Source organism: Eschrichtius robustus, chromosome 11, assembly GCF_028021215.1.
Source record: "Eschrichtius robustus isolate mEscRob2 chromosome 11, mEscRob2.pri, whole genome shotgun sequence".
NCBI classification, from domain to species: domain Eukaryota; kingdom Metazoa; phylum Chordata; class Mammalia; order Artiodactyla; family Eschrichtiidae; genus Eschrichtius; species Eschrichtius robustus.
This window is the reverse complement of record NC_090834.1, coordinates 74,259,061-74,284,544: the sequence shown is the minus strand read 5'-3', so window position 1 is coordinate 74,284,544 and position 25,484 is coordinate 74,259,061. Positions and strand designations below refer to the sequence as shown.

General features: G+C 38.9%; 1 protein-coding gene across 1 annotated transcript; it reads right to left on the bottom strand.

Annotated features, from left to right (window-relative positions):
* Positions 1-167: 167 nt before the first annotated feature.
* C11H11orf58 (chromosome 11 C11orf58 homolog) lies at positions 168-23,080 on the bottom strand. Its single transcript, XM_068555793.1, has 5 exons — positions 22,874-23,080; positions 17,800-17,883; positions 3,446-3,506; positions 1,370-1,479; positions 168-636 (listed from the first exon to the last, which is right to left on the bottom strand). The coding sequence occupies exons 1-5, from the start codon at positions 22,934-22,936 to the stop codon at positions 406-408; spliced, it is 549 nt and encodes a 182-aa protein (XP_068411894.1). The 5' UTR covers positions 22,937-23,080; the 3' UTR covers positions 168-405.
* Positions 23,081-25,484: the final 2,404 nt, after the last annotated feature.

The window sequence follows — 25,484 nt, the reverse complement described above, 5'->3', positions numbered from 1 at the left end:
AATATTTTTATGGACACATCACAGTACCAGATAAACTTGTGTAAGAGAGAAACATGAAGGAACAAAAAAAGATAAACAGCTACCACACAAAAAATACTGTTTCCCCCATAACTGTATTTGAAGGGGTAAAAAGGTAGTATTAGAAGTTTGATGATGCTAACATGAAAGGAAGTTGAGTATTGTATTTATTTCTTATTTTATACAACTCTTACTGTTTACAAAAATGGTTATAGTCATGCCCATAAAAGTGTAACCCATGGCATCTGAAAGCAAACACTCTTTGTAATTATTTAAAAGGGCCTTTTTAAAAATTATAATACAAAGGTCTGTGCTCTATAAGCAGTCCTCCACTGTGCATTATAACAATAAGGCTTACTTTTAATACAAAGACTAAGTGTTTGGGAGTTATGAGCCACTGGATTTAACAAACATCATCTTATAGTTGCTTTTTGCATCTTTTTTGTTTTTGGGATCCTCCACTTCATCAGGGTGCTCAGTAGCTTGGAGTTCTTCAGCAGATTCTTCTTTCTCTGACTCTGAATCACTTTCAGAGTCATCTGGACTTTCAGGATCAGGTGAATCATCATCATCATCATCATCTCCAGCTACATCACCTTCTCCATCATGATCATCTACCTAAAAACATCAATCAACAGCTATTAAAATACATTATCCAGTACAAAAACTGGAAAAGACCCTAAATTTTTTGTCTCACTCCCTAGCCATTAAATTAACAGTTTAAGATCAGAGGCTGCCTAGGGAAGAAATGAGGACTCGGGCACCTCCATGTGTTTTATACACTGGGACCTGAGTAGGATTTTGGTTTAAGAAAGGGCTCTGAAGACCACTCACCTTCTCCCCTCCCCCCTAGTTTGAAAATAATATATTATTATCTTCCTGATGGAAACATTATTTTAAGTAAATAAGGCAAGTTAACCACTGATCCATGGGAATATTTAAACAGTTATCAATGTTTTGCATATTACATTACTTTGGAGTAATGGACCAACAGTTATTATATGAAAAGAGATGACGTAGGAAACAACCAAGAAAACTCTCCTGAACCGGTATTTACATAAAATATTTCATGTACCTTGTATGTTGTTCATGCCAACTTAAGATGTGCCCTAATGATTATCTAAGCAGAATTTACATTAAGCTAGTATCAGAAAACATATTTCTAAAACTCTCAAAAATATCTATTCTCATTATCTACAAAGACCTAGTTTGGCATGTAAAAATATTTTAAGTAACTGCATAAAGAAAGCTTTCTACATAGGATTCTTGATTGCTAGAGTAATTTAACACAAGTAAATGATAATCAAATTGGAAATTATCTTCCCACTTAATGAAAATACGTAATTACTACCTCACTGAAGCCAAGTCCACAATGTCGTCGATATCTTCCTGATAATTTACTGTCCAAACTTTGTTGATATTGAGACTCCAGTTCTTCATTAATTTTCTTGTCTTCTTCCCCTGTATGTCCAGTGTACTTTGATTATGTTTCAGTCAAATTAATAAAAATATTTGATTACACAAAAAACCCACAATACAGATGCTATTATATTCAGGGCTGATTTCTCTAACTGTGACTAATTTTACAGTGAATTTTGTGGATGGGTTTATAAACCATAGGTAGTTACCCAATAGATAAAATAACTGAAGGATGTATTTATGATTACTTCTTTAGTAACCAACCCCCTGAAGCACAAGTTGTTTATTAAAGATGAAAAACTTAATTTTTCCCATGTAATAATTCAAACCAGATACAGGAATCTCAGAACTGCTTAAGTTTACATATTATAAATATTAATTACTAAGAACTTTGGGCATGATGTTTTAGTTTATTTATAGTCTGATAATGGTTCTCCTGAAAGTTTCCTCCTAGTCATGTAGAAAAAATCCTCCAACAAACAAAAGCTTCTGTCTTTGAACAGAAATAATGAAAAGGCACACAATTCTGTTCAGAGAATGGCTAAATAAAATGACCTTGGAATGGCTTCCCTTTATGCCTTTCTTTGCATATCAGTTTACTGCACCAACATAAACTTATTTGTAATTTTACCATGCAACATTTGATATATAAATTATTTTTAACATATATTCTGTTATATATGTTATGAAGCAGAATACTAAACAACCACCTATAAACTTACCACCCAAGAAGTAGAACATTACCAATACCATTGAAGCTTCCTGTACATGACATTTTAATTTGTAAATACAAGAAGAATTTCATATTTTAAAAGAATGAATGCAACAGTTAAATATATTTCTATTCTGCCAAAGCTCAGGGACTCTTTTGCCTTTTGTAGAAGTGCAAATCAATTTGAAATAACTGTTCAACACCGGAAATATAAAACGCATACTAATTTCTAAAATGTGCTACATATTCTAGGTCAGTATAAAGTTAACTTAATTGATATAATTAAAGGTTTTCTTAAATATATCTAGGTCAGGGCTTCCCTGGTGGCGCAGTGGTTGAGAATCTGCCTGCCAATGCAGGGGACACGGGTTCGAGCCCTGGTCTGGGAGGATCCCACATGCCGCGGAGCAACTGGGCCCGTGAGCCACAATTACTGAGCCTGCGCGTCTGGAGCCTGTGCTCCGCAAGAAGAGAGGCCGCGATAGTGAGAGGCTCACGCACCGCCATGAAGAGTGGCCCCCGCTTGCCACAACTAGAGAAAGCCCTCGCACAGAAACGAAGACCCAACACAGCCATAAATAAATAAAAATTAAAAAAAAAAACCAAAAAACAAAAAAACCCAAAAAACAAAAACAACTTTCTTTCCTTAAAAAAAAAAAAAAAAAAAAAAAAATCTAGGTCATTATGCCCTGTTATTAATAATGTCTAAGATTAAGGCCAGTTTTAAATGGGATAAAACTTTACTTTTCAGCAGACTGAATTCAAATCCAAATTCTAATTCATTTTCAGTTTTTATTTTTAAAGTTTTTTCCCCAAAATTAAAAGAAAAATTAATTTCTTCCGGCTTTCCAATGAGTTTATACTCTTCAAAGATTTCAGAGCAAAACTCAGTGAATAAACTAAAAACCAGTATAATATGCCAACTATAACTGTATATTAAATAATTTACAAAATACATGTAAACTCTAGATACTACAGTTGGCAAGATGAGGCACAAAACCTCACTACAATTAAAATACTACATGTTGTGAGTTAGTAAAAATGAAGACAAACTGGTCAGTTTCTTGGTTAGAATATCATATTGATGTATATATACTCTCAAATCTTTTATGACAGTATATACTAACTGTTACATGATATATGTAACATGTTTACATATACTACATATATTTCTAATATTTATTAGTCATTAGAACTAAACAATTATAAACGGAAGCTAGAGTATCCCAAAATATGTACAAATATTTCATATTCCAAATTTAGCACCTCCACTCTAATTATATTTTACTTTCTTACCTGTTCGGAAGTGAGATGTGGATTTGTGATCTCCTATAACAAGACGACCAGTATGTTCTTTCTGTAAGAAGGCAGGAAATTTATTAGAATTTGAGACCACTAATTCAACATAATTATTAAGTGTTTACTATGTGCCTGACAATATTCCAGGCTTATGGGATACAGTGAAGAAAAAGAACTAAATTAAGATCCCTGTCTTTATGGAACTTACATTCTTGCATGGATAGGGATGGGGAGGGGACACAAAATCAGTAAGTAAATTATAGTATGTCTGAAGGCAATGTAATTACAATAAACCAAGCAGAGGAAGGGGATAGAAAGTATGTAGAGTTCAAGCTGGAATTTTAAATGGGAAAAATAGCTAGAAAAGTGGATCAATCTAAACATTTTCTTTCCTAAAATGCCAGTTAAATGAGTTGCTTTAATTTTTCCACCTTCTCTTTCTGATGTCTCAGGCATATATCATGGAAAGAAAGCAAATGAGATTATTTAACTGAATAAAAATAATAGATTTATAATGAACAAAGTGATCGAAATTTAAAATATAAAACATAAAAATAACCATTACTATTTAACAACATACCACAATCAAATAGCTAGCTCATTACCTTTGACTACAATAAACACCCACTTTCAAACTATCAAAAAGCACAGAACTTAAAACAATGTAGTTCTATAAAACATAAAAATAAATCTCACTCAAAGTTACCAACTAATCAGCTTACATAATTACTCTCAATTTATCAGTTCCAATCCAGATTTCATGGTTCATATTTAGTTTTGAAACCAAGCAGGAGCCTGTGGGGCTCCTGGGCATGGAAGCCTTTCCGTGTCCCCAGTTTCTTGTTTATAGGGAACAGACTCCAGCCTCCATGACACTCCCTGAGTTCCAAAGGGCAGATTCGAACTATTGCTAAACAGGGAAGGGAGGCAATGCAGAGACAAGGGAGGAGCAGTCAAGAAACTACAGTGTAGCCTTTGGATAAGGTCCTGGTTCTGCCTGAAGGGATACACATAACAATGAGTTCTTTACAGAATGAAAACCCCCAACAAATGTAAGATGTTAGCATTCTTTATTCCAGATTAAAGGAACCAGAGAAGCTCTTCAAGAGACCATCTGAGGCCAGATTAAAGGAGTCACAGAAACTCATCAGACCACCTGAAGCCAGGCCCTGCACACACCCTGATCCTTATCAGCAACACTGCCTTTGAATCACTGCTATAAAACTCCTCACCAAATCCCTCCAGGTCGGGACACACAGTTTTGAGAGGCACTGAGTCTGCTGTGTCCCCCGTTTGCCTGGCAGAGCAATAAAAGCTGTTCTCTTCTACTTCACCCAAAACTCTGTCTCCGAGATTCAATTCCATACTGGTGCACAGAGGCCGAGTTTTCGGCATCAGTTTCACAAGGTAAAGAAATAAATTGTTTGGGAGACTGGCCAAGATGGCAGAGTAGAAAGATCTTGAGCTCACCTCCTCTCACGAGCACACGAAAATCACAACTATCTGCAGAACAGCTATCGATGAAAAAGACTGGGAACCACCAGAAAAGATCTTCTGCAACTAAAGACATAAAGAAGGAACCACAACAACCTGGATATAATCAAATTCCATACCCCTTGGGGTGGGTGATCCACAAACTGGAGAATAACTACACTGCAGAGGTTCTCCTACAGGAGTGAGAGTTCTGAGTCCGACATCAGGCTCCCCAGCCCAGGGGTCTGGTACCAGGAAGATGAGCCCCCAGAGCATTTGGCTTTGAAGGCCAGTGGGGCTTAACTGCAGGAGCTCCACAGGACTGGGGGAAATACACTTCACTCTTCGAGGGAGCACACACAAAATCTCACATGCACCCGGACACAGGGTAAAAGCAGTAATTTGATGGGCACCTGGGCCAGACCTACCTCTTAGTCTTGGAGAGTCTCCTGGAGACGCGGGGTGGTGGGGGGACTGTGGCTCACCCTGGGGACACAGACACTGATGGCAGAATACTGGGGAACACTGTTGGTGGCTGACATCTTGGCTCATTAGTTCCAAGACCTTATCCCACCCAACAGTCTGTAGGTGCTAGGGCTGGCACGCCTCAGGCTAAACAACTAACTGGGCAGGAACACTGCCCCACCCCTCAGCAGACAGGCTGCCTAGAGACTTACTGAGCCCACAGCCACCTCAAGATATGCCCCCAAGACATGGCCTTGCCCATGAGAGGACTAAGACCCAGTTCCACCCACTAGTGGGCAGACACTAGCCCCTCCCTCCAGGAAGCCTGCACAAGCCTCTAGAGCAGCCTCACCACCCAGGGGGCAGACACCAGATGCAAGAAAAATATGATTCCCGCAGACTAAGGACCAAGTCTGCCCACAGCAGGCCAGACCGTACCCGCTAGCAGGCCAACGCAACCTTCAGGACACCCTGGACCCCATAACCAACTGTGTCAAGAACCACCTCCTAACCCCAAATCTTATATGTGCTCTGGGATCCAGGGGCCCTGCAGCCAGACTCCAGGAACCAGCTCTGACTGCCCACTTGTCCCCAGAATCTGGCTTAACCTGCCAATGGGTGGGCAACAGCCCCAGAGTCTTCATGAACCTGACTCTGACCACCCAGCCAGCACTAGCCTTGGGGCCCCCTAGGGTTCTGCAAGCAGCCACTTCATGACCAGGGCCTGCTAAACAGCAGCCAGCAGCATCTGCACAAGGCAGGGCCTGGCAACCAACCAGACTAGGGGCCAACCAAGCCCACCAGATCACCCACATAGTCAGGCCACCACAACAGAAGGACCCACACAGCCCTCTTAGGAGGAGACTCTAGAGCATATAGCTTGGGTGGCGAGAAGGGAGTGCACTGCTGGGATGCATAGGACACATCCTAGAGGGCCACTTCTCCAAAGTCAAGAAATGTAACTAACCTACCACATACATAAAAATACAAGTAACAACTTAGACAAAATGATGTGGCAGAGGAATATGTTCCAGATGAAGGAACAAGATAAAACCCCAGAAGAACTAACTGGAAATTGGCAATCTACCTGAGAAAGAGTTCAGAATAATGATTGTAAAGATGACCAAAGAATCTGGGAGAATGGATGCCAGAGCAAGAAGTTAGAAGTTTTTAACAAAGAGTTAGAAAATTTAAAGAACAACCAAACAGAGATGAAAAATACAATAACTGAAATGAAAAATACACCGGAAGGAATAAATAGCAGACTGAGTGATACAGAAGAATGGATCAGTGAGCTGGAAGACAGAGTACTGGAAATCACTGCCACTGAACAGAAAAAAGAAAAAAGAATGAAAAGAAATGAGGACAGTTTCAAAGGCCTCTGGGACAACATCAAGCACACTAATGTTAGCATTAAAGAGGTCCCAGAAAGAGAAAACAGAAAGAAAAAGCCTGAGAAAATATTTGAAGAGATAATAGCTGAAATAGTCCTTAACCTGGGAAAGGAAACAGTCACTCAAGTCCAGGAAGTGCGAAGAATCAAGGAACACACCAAGACACATTGTAATCAAGATGACAAAAATTAAAGATAAAAGAGAGAATATTAAAAGCAGCAAGGGAAAAGCAATAAATAACATACAAGGGAATTCCATGAGGCTATCAGCTGATTTTTCAACAGAAACTGCAGACCAGAAAGGAGCGCCACGATATATTTAAAGTGATGAAACGGAAAAACATACAAGCAAGAATACTCTACCTAGCAGAGCTCCTGTTCAGATTTGATGGAGAAATCAAAACTTTTACAGACAAATAAAAGCTAAAAGAATTCAGCACCACCAAGCTAACTTTAGAACAAATGCTAAAGGAACTTATCTAGGTGAAAAAGAAAAGGCCACAACTAGAAACAAGAAAATTAAGAAATGAAAAAGCTCACAGGTAAAGGCAAACATAAAGGTAGGAAATAATCCACATGCAAACTAGTAGGGAGGTTGAAAGACAAAAGTAGAAAAATTATCTGTATCTACAATAAGCAGTTAAGGGATACACAAAGCAATTAGATATAAAATATGATATCAAAAACAGTAATTGTGAGGGGAGGAGAGTACAAACGCAGGATTTAAAAAATGCATTTGTAATTAAGAGAGCAGCAACATAAAACAATCACGTATACATATAGACTGCTCTACAAAAACCTCATGGTAACCACAAACTAAAAATTTATAATAGATATACACACAAAATTATCCACAACACTAGAGATAGTCATCAAATCACAAGAGAAGAGAACAAAAGGTGAAAGACCTACAAAAACAAATCCAAGGGGGCTTCCCTGGTGGCGCAGTGGTTGAGAATCTGCCTGCCAATGCAGGGGACACGGGTTCAAGCCCTGGTCTGGGAAGATCCCACATGCCGCGGAGCGACTGGGCCTGTGAGCCACAACTGCTGAGCCTGCGTGTCTGGAGCCTGTGCTCCGCAACGAGAGGCCACAATAGTGAGAGGCCCGCATGCTGTGATGAAGAGTGGTCCCCGCTTGCCACAACTAGAGAAAGCCCTCGCACAGAAACGAAGACCCAACACAGCCAAAAATCAATCAATCAATCACTCTACACTTCTAAAAAAAAATAAACAAATCCAAAACAATTTTGGGAGAGGGAGCTGTGTAAGAGGAAAGGTTCTCTAACCCTGGGAACCCCCTTCACCAGCTGGCAAAAATCAGCCAGGACAGAAAGTGAGCTTCACTGGCTCAGAGGAGTGCAGCAACCGGCTTTAGGCAGGCAGAACAAAGAGACCAGCACTGATGGTCCTGGCCACCTCGCTCTACTTACTCCCCAGCCTGAGATGTGTGACTGCTGGTGCGAGGGGGCTGGGTGCTAAAACTCAGGCTTTAGGGGACAGACCTGGGGAGAGGACCGGGGTTGACTGCGCGGAGACAGCCAAAATGTACTGGAGTATGGCCCGGGCCACAAGGTGTGGGCAGGATGCCTGGGTCCAGCATAGAAGCCCCACTGGTAATGTGCTCATGAAGGGAGGGTCAGGACCCCACCACAGCAGCCTCATTCTCCTTGTGCTCACAGTGGGCACAACTCTGACTCTATGAGCTCTGGTAGTAGACAAGCCCTGGTGGTTGCCTACACACAGAGGTGGGGCTGAAATATGAGCTGTGTCCAGCCAGCAGCTTTGAGACTTTGGCAGATTTATGCCTCTGGTGCCTTTGTAAGCTCAGCACCTGGGGGACATCCAAGCAGATTATTGGTGCTTCTGTGGTTAGGGGGAGTCCAGAGTTAGCAGCTGCGGGTTTTGTAGGCATGTGCATGCAGAGGAAGGGCCGGGGTCTGGGCTAATTCCGTAGCTCCCATGGTGGGTCCAGGTGCCCGATTATGGTGGGTCCTGGTGCCTGACTTTGGCAGATATGCACTGGTTGCTTTCTGATAACTGCGCCTGAAGGGCATCTAGGCCAATTGACTGCATTCCCACAGCTGAAGCGGGGCCAAGAGCAGTGCCAACAACAGTGTACTTTGTGAGTACTCATGACAAGTGACAGGAGACATCACAGAGCATACTTTCCAGTGGACAGCTCCTGGGAGGAATACCCAGGGGCTCCTCTCCCAGTGGAAGCACTCCAGTCCCATCTACCTCACATTGCACTTTAGCAACAGATCTGAGAGCTTTTACTCCAACACCCCTGTTCAACATCCAGTGCAGGCTCTGGTCACCACAACGCCAATCACACCCCCTATCAAGGGGATAAGGGCAAGCACACATTGAGGAAAGACGTGGCAGTCATCCATACTAAAAACAGCCTTTGCACCAAAAATATTAGACTCATTCAGGCTACACAGGGATATTCCCACATAAAAACAGCCCTTTAAGACCACAGTAGATAACTGTTTCTCCTAAAGTCATAGAGTCAGAGAAACATAAGTAAAATCAAGAAACACAGGAACTGCTCCCAACTAAAAGAACAAGAGAAATCCCCTGGAAGTACAAATGACGAAACACCTCTCCAGTCTACTAGACCCCGAGTTCAAACAGAAGGTAATAAAAATACTAAAGGAATTAACAAAGACTATCAAAAGAAATGCAGATCACTGTAACAAGAAACTAGAACTATAAAGAGGAGCCAATTAATATTAGAAAACTCATCTGCCGAGACAAAACTTGAGCTAAAGGCAATAAATAGCAACCTAAATAATGCAGAAGAACAAATAAGTGCTATGGAAGATAGAATAATGGAAATCACCCGATCAGAACAGCAGACAAAAACACAAGCGAAAAAAAAAATGAAAGCAATATACGAGACTTATGGGATAAAATAGAGCAAGTCAATCTACACATAATAGGATCCCAGAAGGAGAAGAAAAAAAAAGGGGGATTGAAAATGCATTTGAAGAAATTATGGCTGAAAACTTCCCAAACCAAAAGGAAACAGATATCCAGGTACAAGAAGAACAGAGAGTCCGAAACAAGATGAACCCAAGCAAACCTACACCATGACATATTATAATTAAAATGGCAAAAGTTAAAGTGAGGATTCTAATGGCAGCAAGAGAAAAAGATTTACTTACAAGGAAACCCTCATAAGTCTATCAGCGGACTTCTCTATAGAAACACTGCAGGACAGAAGGGAGTGGCAAGATATATTCAAAGTCTTAAAAGGGAAAAACCTGCAACCTAGGATACTCTATGCAGCAAGATTATCATTTAGAATAGAAGGAGAGATAAAGAATTTCCCAGACAAGTGAAAACTAAAAGAATACAGCAATACAAAACCTAAACAGACATTTCTCCTAAGAAGACAGACAGATGGCCAATGTGAAAAGATGTTTAACATCTCTAATTATTAGAGAAATGCAAATCAAAACTACAGTGAGGGATCACCTCACACCAGTCAAAACAGCTATCATCAAAAAATCCACAAACAATAAATGCTGGAGAGGATGTGGAAAGAAGGGAACCCTTCTACGCTGTTGGTGGGAATGTAAACTGGTACAGCCACTATGGAGAACAGTATGGAGGTTCCTTAAAAAACTAAAAATAGAGCTACCATATGACCCTGCAATCCCACTCCTGGGCATATATCCAGAGAAAAACATGGTCCGAAAGGATACATGCACCCCAATGTTCATTGCACCACTGTTTACAATAGCCAAGACAGGGAAGCAACCTAATGCCCATCGACAGAGGAATGGATAAAGGAGATGTGGTACATGTAAACAATGGAGTATTACTCAGCCATTAAAAAGAAGGAAATAATGCCATTTTCAGCAACATGGATGGACCTAGAGACTGTCATACTGAGTGAAGTAAGTCAGACAAAGAAAGAGAAATCTCATATGATACTGCGATGTGGCACACATATACAATGGAGTATTACTCAGCCATAAAAAAAATAATGTCATTTGCAGTGACATGGATAGACCTAGAAATTATCATACTAAATGAAGTCAGACAGAAAAAGACAAATATCATATGCTATCACTTATATGTGGAATCTAAAAAAATGATACAAATGAACTTACTTACAAAACAGAAACAGACTCTCAGACTTTGAAAACAAACATATGGTTACCAAAGGGGAAAGGTGGGAGGGGAGGGATAAATTAGGAGTTTGGGATTAACATATACATGCTACTATATATAAAACAGATAATCAACAAGGACCTACTGTATAGCACAGGGAACTCTACTCAATATTCTGTAATAACCTATATGGGAAAAGAACCTGAAAAAGAATGGATATATGTATAACTATAACTGAATCAGTTTGCTGTACACCTGAAACTAACACAACACTGTAAATCAACCTTACTCTAATATAATATAAAAATTAAATTAAAATATAAAATAAACAACAAAGTCCTACTGTATAGCACAGGAACTATATTCAATATCTTATAGTAAACTATCATGGAAAATAATATGAAAAAGAATATATATAAAGTACAGCAAAGTATCACTTTGCTGTACACCAGAAAGTAACACCACATTGTAACTGAACTATATTTCAATAAAAAAATATATAAGTAAACAAAATGAGAAAAAAACAGAAAAGAAACAAAAGCAGTTCTAAGAGGAAAGTTAATAGCAATACAAGCTTACCTCAGAAAAGAAGATAAATCTCAAACAACCTAACCTTACACCTAAAGCAACTAGAGGAAGAAGAACAAATAAAACCCAAAGTTAATAGAAGGAAAGAAATCATAAAGATCAGAGCAGAAATAAGAAAAAAATAGAAAAGATCAATGAAACTAAAAGCTGATCCTTTGAAAAAATAAACAAAATTGATAAACCTTTAGCCAGACTCATCACGAAAAAAAGGGCTCAAATCAATATTAAAAATGAGAAAGGAGAAGTTACAACTGACATCACAGAAATACAAAGGATCGTAAGAGACTACTACTACAACCAATTATACACCAGTAAAATGGACAACCTAGGAAAAATGGACAAATTCTTAGAAAGGTACCATCTCCCAAGACTGAACCAAGAAGAAACAGAAAATATGAAAGGACTAACCACAAGTATTGAAGTTGAAACTGTGATTTTAAAACTTCCAACGGACAAAAGTCCAGGACCAGATGGCTTCACAGAGGAATTCTATCAAACATTTAGAGATTAGTTAACACTTATCCTTCTAAAACTTCCTGCAGAGGAAGGAACACTCCCAAACTCATTTTATGAGGCCACCATCACCCTGATACCAAAACCAGACAAAGATAACACAAAAAAAGAAAATTACAGGCCAATATCACTGATGAACATAGACGCACAAATCCTCAACAAAATACTAGCAAACTGAATCCAACAAAACATTAAAAAGATCATACACCATGATCAAGAGGGATTTATCCCAGGGATGCACGGATTTTTCAATATCTGCAAATCAATGTGTGATACACCACGTTAACAAACTGAAGAATAAAAACCAAATGATGATCTTGTGAATGAGAAATGTGGCCTGCTATATCAGTAAACAAAGGATACTGTGGCCATCAAGCCAGCAGCCACCCCCAACTGTGCACCCTGAGGGGATTCAGGATGGTGAAAAGCATGAAACTGGCCCTAGATAGTTAAGGTGTATATCAAAGGAATGATTGCAGTGAGTCCAGACTCTTGAATCTTCCCACAGGTGGAAAAGTGTTAAATTCATTAACCTGACATGTTTGGTTTTCCATAATTAACAGTTTCTTTAATTAACAGTAATCCTTTGATGTTTCCACTACCTAGTTTTTGATGCAAAATGCGTATATATCCTGGCTCCTCCCTTACCTCTTTGGAGCAGTCCCTCAAAGCAATATGAGAGGCTGACTTAAGTCCTCAGGAAATTCGCCAAATAAAACATAATTCTCAACTTTTAGGTTGTGTATTTTTTTCAGTTGACAGTTTTGGTGACCAGGAAGGGACTAAGAGCAGACGCCTCTCCTTTGCCTGAACTCTACAAGGAACTGGGGCCTTGGTACCAGCAGAGGCCTGTTGTGCCCATCCGGCTCCGCAGAGAGTCCAGATGAATTTGGGTGAGTCTCTCCTGGTTCTTGGATCTCCCGATTACTGGCTGATGATCCTGAGTTTTATTTGGCGGTGTCTAATAGGTACCTGGCTCCCAGTTGAAAGATATTGGGGAGTGGCCCCTGCTAGTTGAAAGATACTAGGGGAGCCCAGCTGAAACACACTGGGAGAAAGTGCCCGCTAGCTGAAACATACTAGGGTAACTCAATTGAAAGACAATGGGATTTCCTCAGTTTGAAAGATACTGAGCGGTCTCAACTGAACGGTTGGTTTAGGTAAGAGGTTTACCTGACATTTTCCTCAAATTGGCTATCTTGACAAGAATGTGTCAGGATAAAAGTGCACTAATAAAATTTTATGCCTGAGAAATTCAAGGTCAAATGGGAAACAGATTCTCTCAGAGAAATGAGGGGTGTCAGAAAGCCAACCTCCAACACTCCAGCCAGATTCATGTACGTACAGAGCTCATACCTGCAACTAAAGGAAATCTTGCCCTGAAAATGACTAAATGGAGCTCTTGTATTGTATACGCAGCTATGTTAGAAAAAGTTGGCTTGATAAAAACATATTTTCAGAATTCTGATGTTAAAAAAACAAAAGCCCTTCAAGGGGGATTCCTCCTCCTGTGTCTTTGAGATGTAAATGTTTTATCTGATCTTCAGGCTGTGTGTGTGTGTGTGTGTGTGTGTGTGTGTGTGTGTGTGTGTTTTGAGCACTTGGTCTCTGTCATCCAAAAGGCACACATATGGTGTACATTTAGCAGCCAATCGAACAGACTGAGATTCATACTTAATGGTGAAAAGCTGAAACCATTCCCTCTAAGATCAGAAACAAGACAAGGTTGCCCACTCTTGCCACTTTTATTCAGCATAGTACTGGAAATCCTAGGCACAGCAATCAGACAAGAAAAAGAAATAAAAGAAATCCAAATTGGAAAGGAAGAAGTAAAACTGTCACTGTTTGCAGATGACATGACACTATACATAGAAAATCCTAAAGATGCCACCAGAAAACTACTAGAGCTCATCAATGAATTGGGTAAAGTTGCAGGATACAAAATTAATACACAGAAATTGGTTGCATTTCTATACACTAACAATGAAATATGAGAAAGAGAAATTAAAGAAACAATCCCATTTACCATCACATCAGAAAGAATAAAACACCTAGGAATAAACCTACCTAAGGTGGCAAAAGAACTGTACTGTGAAAACTATAAGATGCTAATAGAAGAAACTAAAAATGACACAAACAGATGGAAAGATACACCGTGTTCTTGAAGTGGAAGACTCTGTATTGTTAAAGTGACTATACTTCCCAAGGCCATCTACAGATTCAATGCAATCCCTATGAAATCACCAATGTCATTTTTCACAGAATTAGAACAAATAATTTTAAAATTTGTATGGCCCCAAATAGCCAAAACAATTTTAAGAACAGAGCTGGAGGAATCACACTCTCTGACTTCAAACTACACTACAAAGCTACAGTAATCAAAACTGTATGGTACTGGCACAAAAACAGACAGAGATCAATGGAACGGGATAGAAAGCCCAGAAATAATCCCATGCACTTATGGTCAATTAATCTATGATAAAAGAGGCAACAATATACAATGGAGAAAAACCCACTAATTTCAAGAAGTGGTGCTTGGAAAACTGGACAACTACATGCATAAGAATGAAATTAGGACATCCTCTAACACCATATACAAATATAAACTCAAAATGCATTAAAGACATAAATGTAAGACCATATACTACAAAACTCCTAGAGGAAAACACAGGCCAAACACTCTTTGACACAAATTGCAGCATTATTTTTTTGGATTCGTCTCCTAGAGTAATGGAAATAAAACAAAAATAAACAAATGGAACCTAATTGAACTTAAAAGCTTTTGCAGAGCAAAGGAAACCATAAGCAAAATGAAAAGACAACCTATGGAATGGGAGAAAATATTTGCAAATGATGCAACCAACAAGGCATTAATTTCCAAAATATACAAATAGTTCATATAGCTCAATACCCAAAACAAAACAAAAAACAAAAACAACCCAATCCAATTAACATACGAGCAGAAGACCTAAATAGACATTTCTCCAAAGAAGACAAATAGATGGCCAACAGGCACATGAAACAATGCTCAACATCACTAATTACTAGAGAAATGCAAATCAAAACTACAAGGAGGTATCACCTCACACTGATCAGAATGGTCATCATCAAAAAGTCTACAAATAATAAATGCTGGAGGGGGGTGTGGAGAAAAAGGATCCCTCCCATGCTGTTGGTGTGAATGTAAACTGGTGTGGCCACTATGGAGAACAGTATGGATGTTCCTTAAAAAACTAAAAGTAGAGTTACCACATGATCCAGCAATCCCACTTCGGGGCATATATCTAGAGAAAACTAACTCAAAAAGATATATGTATCCCAATGTTCATAGCAGCAGTATTTACAACAGCCAAGACATGGAAGCAACCTAAATGTCCATCAACAGGTGAATGGATAAAGAAGAAGTGGTATATATATACACATACACACATACACACACACACACACACACACACACACACACACATATAATGAAATACTACTCAGCCATAAAAAGGAATGAAATAATGCCGTTTGCAGCAACATGGATGGACCTAGAGAGTATCATACTAAGTGAAGTCAGACAGAGAGACACAAATATTATGATATCACTTATATGTGAAATCTAAAAATTATGATACAAATGAACTTATTTACAAAACAGAAACAGACTTACAGACATAGACAACAAACTTATGGTTACCAAAGGGGAAAGGAGGTGGGAGGGATAAATTTGGAATTTTGGGTTAACAAACTACTATATATATATATAATTGATAAACAACAAGGTCCTACTATATAGCACAGGGAACTATATTCAAGATCTTGTAATGAACTATAATGGAAAAGAATCTGAAAAAGAATATCTGTCTATCTATATATATGCATAACTGAATCACTTCGCTGTATACCTGAAACTAATACAACATTGTAAATCAGTTATACCTCAATTAAGAAAAAAAAAAAACCAACTGAAAAAAAAGGGAAATTGTTCACTAAAACTGAGTGAAAGTGAGATTAAATTTGACTTTGCAAAGCAATCTTAACCAATTATCTGTGAAGATATATAGTAAATAACAAATCACCCTATTGTGAAATCATGACACATTCTCCATACCCAAAGATGATACTCCTGAAAAGGTTCAAGCATTAATGCTTATTGCCTTACATGTTATTAGCACAAAAGCCAATCAACAATTCAGTAGTTTGCTCCTTTAGATTGCAGAAGACACCTCATAACAAGATTTGAATATACATAATGGCATCAAGTTATTCTAAGATGATAGTATTGTACTGGTCTATCATACTTTCTCAGTTGGTTCTCCCTGTGACCAATAGAATACTCAGTGGCTAGGATTAGGAATGTACTTTGGGGCCACAAAACAGTATAAATCTCAACAGCCTATGTAAAAGATCAAAGCTATGATCTTTGCCCTTGTTAGCAAAGAATTTAACATATGCTATGCCCATTTATCGGCAGCCAAATTTTTTTTTTTAATTGTTCAATCTGTTCTCCACCCACCCCCGCCCTGTTTTATTGAGATACAACTGACTACTGGTAGCTAAATTTCATACATTTTATGTTAGGGTGTTCTTCCTAGGTACTTAAAGAAATGTGATCCTACTAGGTTGAGCATACCCTTAAACTATTACTTTATATATCCTTAACAAAATCTTTTATTTGCATGAACCAAGAGAAACTTCAGACTACTTTCTATGACAAATCACAAATTATTGGGAAATCTGGATTAATGTGATATTATACAAATGCTTCCTTTGTATAGGTCTTAACATCTTACATGATATCTCCCTATGCCCAAATCCACTGTTCTAGTCTGGCTAACTCTTAATCTCCTCAGATTCAGATCAATTCTATTTCTGGGAAGCTTTCTTGTGCTGCTAAGCCAGAGTGAGCTTCCCTTGTCTGTTGATTCCACAGCATTATGTGCATAGCTCTTCCACAGCAATTATAATTCTATATTGTTATTATCTAGTTTCCTCCAGCACATGACAGCTCCAAACTTATGTTACTGATCTACGTGACCCCCCCCATCCAGGACCTAGTACAGTGCCTGGCATGTAGTAGTCAATAGCTGTTGGTAAAATGCATTCCCACATAAATAACAAAAACAAAGGGCAGAACTTCTTTCTAAAGAGCTTAAAAGAGAAAAAAGTTTTCCTTTTTCTTCCACATCAGGTTTGCAGAAATACTACTGGGACAGTGTTAGGAAAATAAATGTACTTGCTTACAAAAAAAATCAGTATTTAGAGATCACTGTATTTGCATGTAAAAATTAATTGCTAGGAACAAGAGTTTTTTCCAACAGGTGATGTCTCCTGGCACCTATATTTTATATCTTCTATTACGTTAATCGAACTGAAAAAGATTTCAAAATATATTGAACATTTTTAAAATTAAGTTTTTGACAAAGGCTATTCCCTTGGCTACTACTTCAAGGGCTGGAAGGAGCTATAAAATATGAAAGACCTACCAAATGGTCTGCCCAGAAGTACCTTGTATCAAATTATCAGGCTAACAGATGGCAAATCATGAATTTCCACATTTTCTTTCTTCCACAGGAGTCTCCTCAAACCAAATTTTTTCTCTATGCAGTCTCTAAACATTACCACCCAGTGGCACTGAAAATCCTAGAAGCAGCTCAGTGAGGTCAGCTATATTTCCGAAAGCCTAAAGTAGTCATGCAGAACAGTAACATGGGATCCAAGTGTATCCATTCCTTCTCACTTAACATACATAAAAAAGGGCATTATTTTCACAGAAAAGATAAAAACGTATTCTGTCTGATGCTTACCTTTCCTGCACCCATAAGTCTCAAGAACTTTTGTTTTCTTTCTTCATTACCTAAGTCTGCTGCCTCCCAATTGCTAGATCCAAGCTGGAAAAGAAATTAGCCAATTAATCTTTTTTGCATAGTAATAAATATTTAAAAATTTACAGTCTACCAGTAAATCCCAAGCTTTTTCCCCCTGTCAGTTTTCACTATAAACTGGACTCACTCTTGCCTAGGAAGTTAAGCATATGCATAATATTCGAATTAGAATATACTCCTTTTCTGTTACCTTAAGGGAAAGTCCTTTAGTTCTTTTGCAGCCAGAGATCTGGTTTTCAAAAGTTTATACTATAAGAATTACCTGGAGGGCTGGTTAAAATACAAACTGCTGAGCTACACCTCAAGAGTTTCAGACTTAGCAGATCTGGGGCGGGGCTTGAAGATTTATTTCACTTCTAACAAATTCCTAAGAGATGCTGATGCTGCTGATGTAGGGTACCACACTTTGAGACCTACTGCCTTAGAGCCTTGCAGGGCCCTAGGGTACCTAATACTCTGAACCCAGGAGGCTGCTACAGCTGTTAACTGAACTTAAAACTCTGGCTATAGTGATATTCTAAAGAACAATACAATATCAGAGTCAACTGGACCCAATATCAGTTTCTTTTTTGAACAGTTTCCCTATTTGTAAGGACTGATGTGTGAGGACTTTTTTTTTTTTTTTTTTAAATATTTATTTGGTTGGGCCTGGTCTTAGTTGTGGCAGGCTGCCTCCTTAGCTACTGCATGCGAACTCTTAGTTGTGGCATGCATGTGGGATCTAGTTCCCTGACCAGGGATTAAACCCAGGCCCCGGGCATTGGGAGTGCAGTCTTTTTTTTTTTTTTTTTTGGGAGTGCAGAGTCTTAACCACTGTGCCACCAGGGAAGTCCCTGTTAGGACTTTTATTCTTACTTAAAGGTCTTCCAAAGAACAAAGAGAAAATTTACTAAATTTTTTTTTAAAAAGAATAGAATAAAACTCATTCTATCTTGTAATTATCAAATGGGTGTATTGAACCCTTTTATAAATCTAATATATATTATGAAATCCTAGCGATATTTTTCCCCTATATATTTAAACAAATTTAAGAATTATTTCATTATAGTTCATTAATCATTTCAAAATATGCTAAAAATGACTAAAATAGTAAGATAGAAAAGTGGTAGAAAAGCGTTCTCATCGTGTTGTCCAAAGTGCTGCATCATCTTTCAAGACATCACCCCTCTGTTGTATGCTTCTAGCTCTCTTTGTTGAAAATTTTAATTTCTACTCATAATGACAACCGAGTAAAAAACTGAAAACTGACAGGAGGCATTTCACAATTATTAGACGAATAACAAGGTGAACGCAAAATGACAGGTAGTGTCTAAACTAATGATAATGGCAAACTTAACAGCAATTAAACTATGACTTTTTGGATGATGAAATACTAGATAACTTTTCTCCAACCCGGGAGTCAATGAGAGACAAAAAAGACAAAAAAATATGGTACTTTTATCTAGAAAGCCATTCAACAGGAAGAACTTCATCTTGCAATATTTTGCAATATTGCAACAACAGCCTGGACCACCCCGTTTTTCTAAAGAGGTATGTGACTATTTAATATCATCTTTTATATTTGTACACCAAAATTTACTTGATATGGTTTGTAAGTGGACAAATGCTGAGGGCAGGTGACTAGAAGGAATATAGAAATGAAAACATTCATTGGATTGATCATTCTAATTGAGTTTATAATCTAAAAATGAAAATGTTTTGCAATTACAGAGCAAAGAAGACAAACCCCGTTTGACACAAAACTATGAGCAATGAAAACGCTTCAAAAAAATTCTTCAAGTATCATATTTTGATGATGCAAATCCAAGAACTAAAATAAAGCTAAAATCTATTAGAAACAGATTTGAAATCTAAAATTATATGTTTCACTTTCACACATGACAACTGATAAGCTGTTAGCTATATTCAGAGAATGCTAAACATTTTGGGTGTATATATATATATATATATATATATAGTGAAAAATCAAGAAAACTAGGTTTGCTATGGTTAAGTTCATATCAAAATTTCTAATAAAGTTGTTTTTACTATCCTTTTATTCTCACTTCTGAATATTATTCATAAAAGACTAATAGAATAATACATACATCAAACAACGATGACCATCCCTCCTGGGCATATGAGAGTTGAAGTATTTGTACCATACTGGACACCCACTTATGGTTATTCCTTTTGGTGGCATGCTCTCATGATTTTGGCTACCTAAGTTCCAAATCTCTACTTCTTTCCATCTGACAGTTCATATTTTTTCATAGACTAGTTAGTTCTTAACTGTTTTTGGCTCAGTATAGTTAAAACAAAACAAAACAAAACAAAAAACCAAAAACCAAAGTACCAGTGAAGCTTAAGTTCTGATTCTCACTAAATCACTGTTCCCTGGACCTGGCATAGAGTAGCAAGTACCTTGCTCAAGTGCTGCAATCTAAAAAGCACATGGGTGCCTGATACATTCTTAGAGATTCTCCACCAGTTACTAAAATTAACCTCCCCATTCCTCTTACTTCCTGAAAGATAGCTTTCAATTCTCCCCTCCAATCAAACCAATGAAACCATTTTTAAGTTGGCTTCATCCTTAATACCTTTATTATAGAACAGCAGTCAATTTACCTCCTCCTCAGTACACACTGTAGTAACTCTTAGAATTTATTTCTACCATTGTCAGCATTTTCCTACAACTGGATTCAATGATTTGTTACCCCCATTAAATGTGTGAGGTCAGTGGGCAAAGAAAACTTTGATTATCTTTTACATGCAGAGGTTCATTAGAAATTGTTGACCAACTACACACTACAATTGGTTGATTTTCTAAACGTAGACATATATTTTAAAAACTTAAATATGTATTATTCTGGGGCTTCCCTGCTGGTGCAGTGGTTAAGAATCCGCCTGCCAATTCAGGGGACACGGGTTCGAGCCCTGGTCTGTGAAGATCCCACATGCTGTGGAGCAACTAAGCCCGTGCGCCACAACTACTGAGCCTGCGCTCTAGAGCCCGTGAGTCACAACTACTGAAGCCCGAGTGCCACAACTACTGAAGCCTGTGCTCCTAAAGCCTGTGCTCTGCAACAAGATAAGCCACTGCAATGAGAAGCCCTTGCACCGCAACGAAGAGTAGCCCCCGCTCGCCACAACTAGAGAAAGCCCGTGCACAGCAACGGAAGATCCAACGTAGCCAATAAATAAATAAATAAAATCTATTAAAATATATATTATGCTTAAAAGATTAAAAACACAAGCACTTAAAAGAGAACTCCCAATTACCAACAAAAATAAAATTAATATTAAAGAAACTGACTAAAAAAAAAAATCACTGTCAAGGGACAAGTTACTACTGTATTGCACTAAAATATAGAATTAGCAACATAATCCTTTTCAGATAATGTGTGAAGGTCCTAGGACCTAATCTTGAATTGCAACTGTAACCACCTCTTTCAAAGGGAATTCTCATAGGATTGGAAAAGGTCTTAAAGGTCATCTAGTTTAAACTGATCCCATCAAAAGCTGTAGAGATTTAATTACTCAATCCCTTTAACTTTGTTAAATTACCTAATATCACCTAGAGTTTTCTGTCAAACTAAAATATTATTTCTTTGATTCTAGCAAAACAGGTGCTTGACATTCTAGCAATCAAGTCACAGTTAAAAAAATACCAGGAGGAAAACAATGTAATAGTTTTTAAAAGGGCACCCAGGTTACTCAAAAGCCTAGATAACATTCCTGGTAGGTACTGGCCTACCATATTAACAAGAAAAGATCTCAAAGCCAGTTGTAGGGAGGAACAGCGGGAATGAATAAATCTCACTATATAACTATTTATCCCCAAATCTTTACTGATTACTAATCTTTCTGCACAGCTAAAATCAATTTCAGTAAAGAGCCTTACTATTCTGGACCTAACCTCACCACTTACCCAAAGTAGGATGAGTCTTAACATCATCTCATTTGCTACAACTGATGCACTAACAGTGTTCAGTAAGCTTTTTATGGTTCGCAAAGTAAAATATTATGAAAGGCACTCAACTGCACTATAGAAAATAAACTCTACACATTCAGAAACTGACAGCGCTTTAAACAACCTAAAGAAAACTAGATGTCCTCCCTTCATCACTCTTAACTATGACCTCTCCATCGCCCCCCCCCCGCCATTTCCCCATCAACGTTTCCATGGCATTTATCCATTGTATGAAGGACTTAGTTTTACGTTTACTGGTTACTGCAGCGTCCATAACACCGCGCTAGGAGCTAGTACAAATACACAAAAGGCCTAGGATAAACACCACAGTTATTCATCTTTGAATTCCCAACACCTGGCGCAGCAGTAAATATTTAATGGTTTACTTTAAGGAATGAATGCTTTGCAATTTAAACTGGCAACTGTAGGGGGAGGGAGGAGAGGGAAGAGAGGTACTTGACATCGAAACGGGCTTCTACGTCTCAACGTCTTAGGCCTACAGCACGGTGCGCCAGTACCAAATTATTCCCCTGGTACCATTTTTCCGTTCAATATTTTCTTGGTTTACTCTTAATAGTACAGTTAAGCTTAACTCTTAATAGTACATTGCAAAAACAATCCCGGCCAGAAAAATCTGTCCAAATTTGCATGAACATCTTGACTTTATCACAGGAGCATTTTAAGCCTAAAACAGGGAGGATCTTGCCGTTTCTACTGAATATAAAGGCCCCATAAAGAAGCTTCATCAGCCCCCGAACAGGCAAACATGGTCCCTTGACTAAGCTCTTTCACTTCTCAACCATTCAGGATTTCCTTCCTCGATTCCCCTTTCTACGCAGGCCTCCGGCTCTTAGCGTGTGGACCTCTTCAAACATTCCAACTCAAATTAAGAAAAAGGGATATTTCCCATTCTTCTGGGTCCTCCCCCTCGGCCCTCCCCCTTCAGGTCATCTCAGGCGCTTCCTCCGTCTTCATCTACCCTTCCCGGCCTACCCCAGCCTTTAGTAGGCCTCAACCCTCCACCACTCCGCCATTGTTATTTACATCGTCGTCTGGGGAGGCTGAACGCTTCACCCCGTGCGGATGGGACTCTCTGGCAGCACTCATCGTTGCGGAGACCCCAACGGGAAATGCCGAACCCACTCGCCGTTCTCCTCAACCGCGTCGCCAGCAGCCTGCAGTCTGCCACCAGCCCAAGCAGCGCCACTCCACAACGCAGAGCCTCTCCGGGTCTTCTCCGCCACTGTCGTCACCGCCGCGGGCGCTCTCCACCCCGGAGCGCTCTGGGAGTTGTAGTTTTCTGGTTCACCACATACCGCCTGAACAAAGGAGATGGAGGGTTGACTAAAACTACAAGTCCCAGGAAGCCCGGCAGCGCAGCTCGCGCTGTGTGGCGGGAGTGCCCGCCGAAGCTCCGCCTTCCTCGGCTGGTGGAGGGAGCTTTTCCGTGGGTGGATATGGCGGTGAGCTTTGGGCTCAAGCTTCGTCGCTACAGAAAGAGGCTTATGCTGGGTTTTCGCATTTCCCTGTGAGACGCTGCCCCATTGACAAATGCATTCGTTATAGTTAAGCACCTAGGTTTAAAGGTAATGTTTGAGGCCTATTGAATCCTCACGAGTACAGTCACCGCAAGACAAAAACCGTTCAGAAAAAAATATGGCTCCTACCGTTTCTCCCGTGGTGTTCTCTATTGCTCGTAGGTGATTTCTAAATCGGTGGGGCAGCTTTTAAAAAACTCCCGACAAACGTTTTCCCGCTTTCTCATTCTCACTGAAATGAGTTCATATTGGTGTTAAATGTCAGTTAATTGGCCATTATTGTAACTAGGGTTCATTTGAGGGAATCCTGTAAGCTTTCTACGCGGCTTTATATGAAGTGGGAGTGACCCTCTTCAACCTCGCTGCTGGTATGTAGGCTTTGTACTTTGGGGGCCTTGGCAAAGTGAAGTCCATCTCTCCGAAAAAGCCCTGTATCTTTTTCTTTTCTTTTTAAGAGATACTTTTAAAAAAATGAGGTGAAATTCACATTATAAAAAATTAACCATTTTCAAGTGTACAGTTAAGTAGCACTTAGTACATAAACAGTGCTGTGCAACCGTCACCTCTTCCTAGTTCCAAGACATTTTCATCACCCCAAAAGGAACTGTCAATACCCATTAAGCAGCCCTTCCCCCTTCTCCCCTCTCCCCACCAACAACTGTCAGAAAGAAAGCACTGAATCTATAGGTATTACTAGGATACTGGAGTTTAATTCATGGAGTGTCAAGGTATCTGAAGTTTTAACTAGGCCTGAACCTGAACCTCCTTTTTCCTTACTTATTCTGAAGCTTTCTGACCTTGTTCAGAATTTTAATTTTGTTTTAAAACAAAAGTAAGTACAGTCTTTACAGACAATACAGATGAAGAGTGCATTTTGGTACTGAGAGCAGCCTGTGAAACTACTTAACTATTAGCTTCTGATCTCAGCAATTACTCTAGTTTGACTGCCTGTGCAGAAATAGTATTACTTTCCTAGATTTCAGATGATCACTGAATCTTTTATAGAACTGTGACTAGTGGAAGAGAGTTCTTTAATTTATGCAGTCATGTATTCAAATTTTGCTCTTTTATTTTGGAAGCAAAGGAATAACAATTCTAATTAGGATAATATTATTTAAAATCTAAGGTAGGGTCATATATTATAACCAAGCAAGGGTATCTTTATCAGTTAGTTCTGTGGTAAGAATAAACCTTAAATCAAGGACGAGAAGAGTAAACCCATGAGGAGAAAAGGTATTTTTGGGAAGTGGTTGCTTGCTCTTTACTATTAATTAAATTATTTATAATATTTTGCCTAACTCCATGATTCTACCAAATTTCTATTATCATAACTACAATGACATACAGTTAAGTTACAGAATTTTCTAGGATGGACTACGGTTCATACTCAAAGGGTTTGACAAACTATAATATATATAATTTAGAATCCTTACTTTTGTTATCAATAAACAAATAGGATGGCTGAATAGGTAATGTAGACTTCTGAAAGAATTCTGAAATAAAAAAGGGCCATCAGTAAGGTTAGTAGTTAGTAAATAGTTATAACTTTACTAACTGATGAAAGTCCAGAAAGTTTTAATGAGCTAGTGACCTTTTATTTCTTCACCAGAATTGTTGGTACCTGAATGGCTAAATTTTCAAGTTATCATAAAACAAGATTAAAATCCAAGAAGTAACGCAGGAGATAATAAAGTCTGGATCGTTTCATCAGATTTTATTCAGTTTCATATACAGAAGGCTATAGGTAAGGATGAAATTATGCAGTGTAATAGAACTGCATATGTGGCAGAAAAACTCGGTAATACTCTTCTTCCTTGTTTTTTTTTTTAATTTTTATTTATTTATTTTTGGCTGTGTTGGGTCTATCGTTTCTGTGCGAGGGCTTTCTCTAGTTGCGGCAAGCGGGGGCCACTGTTCATCGCAGTGCGCGTGCCTCTCACTATCTCGGCCTCTCTTGTTGCAGAGCACAGGCTCCAGACGTGCAGGCTCAGTAGTTGTGGCTCATGGGCCTAGTTGCTCCGCGGCATGTGGGATTTTCCCAGACCAGGGCTCGAACCCGTGTCCCCTACATTGGCAGGCGGATTCTCAACCACTGCGCCACCAGGGAAGCCCGATCT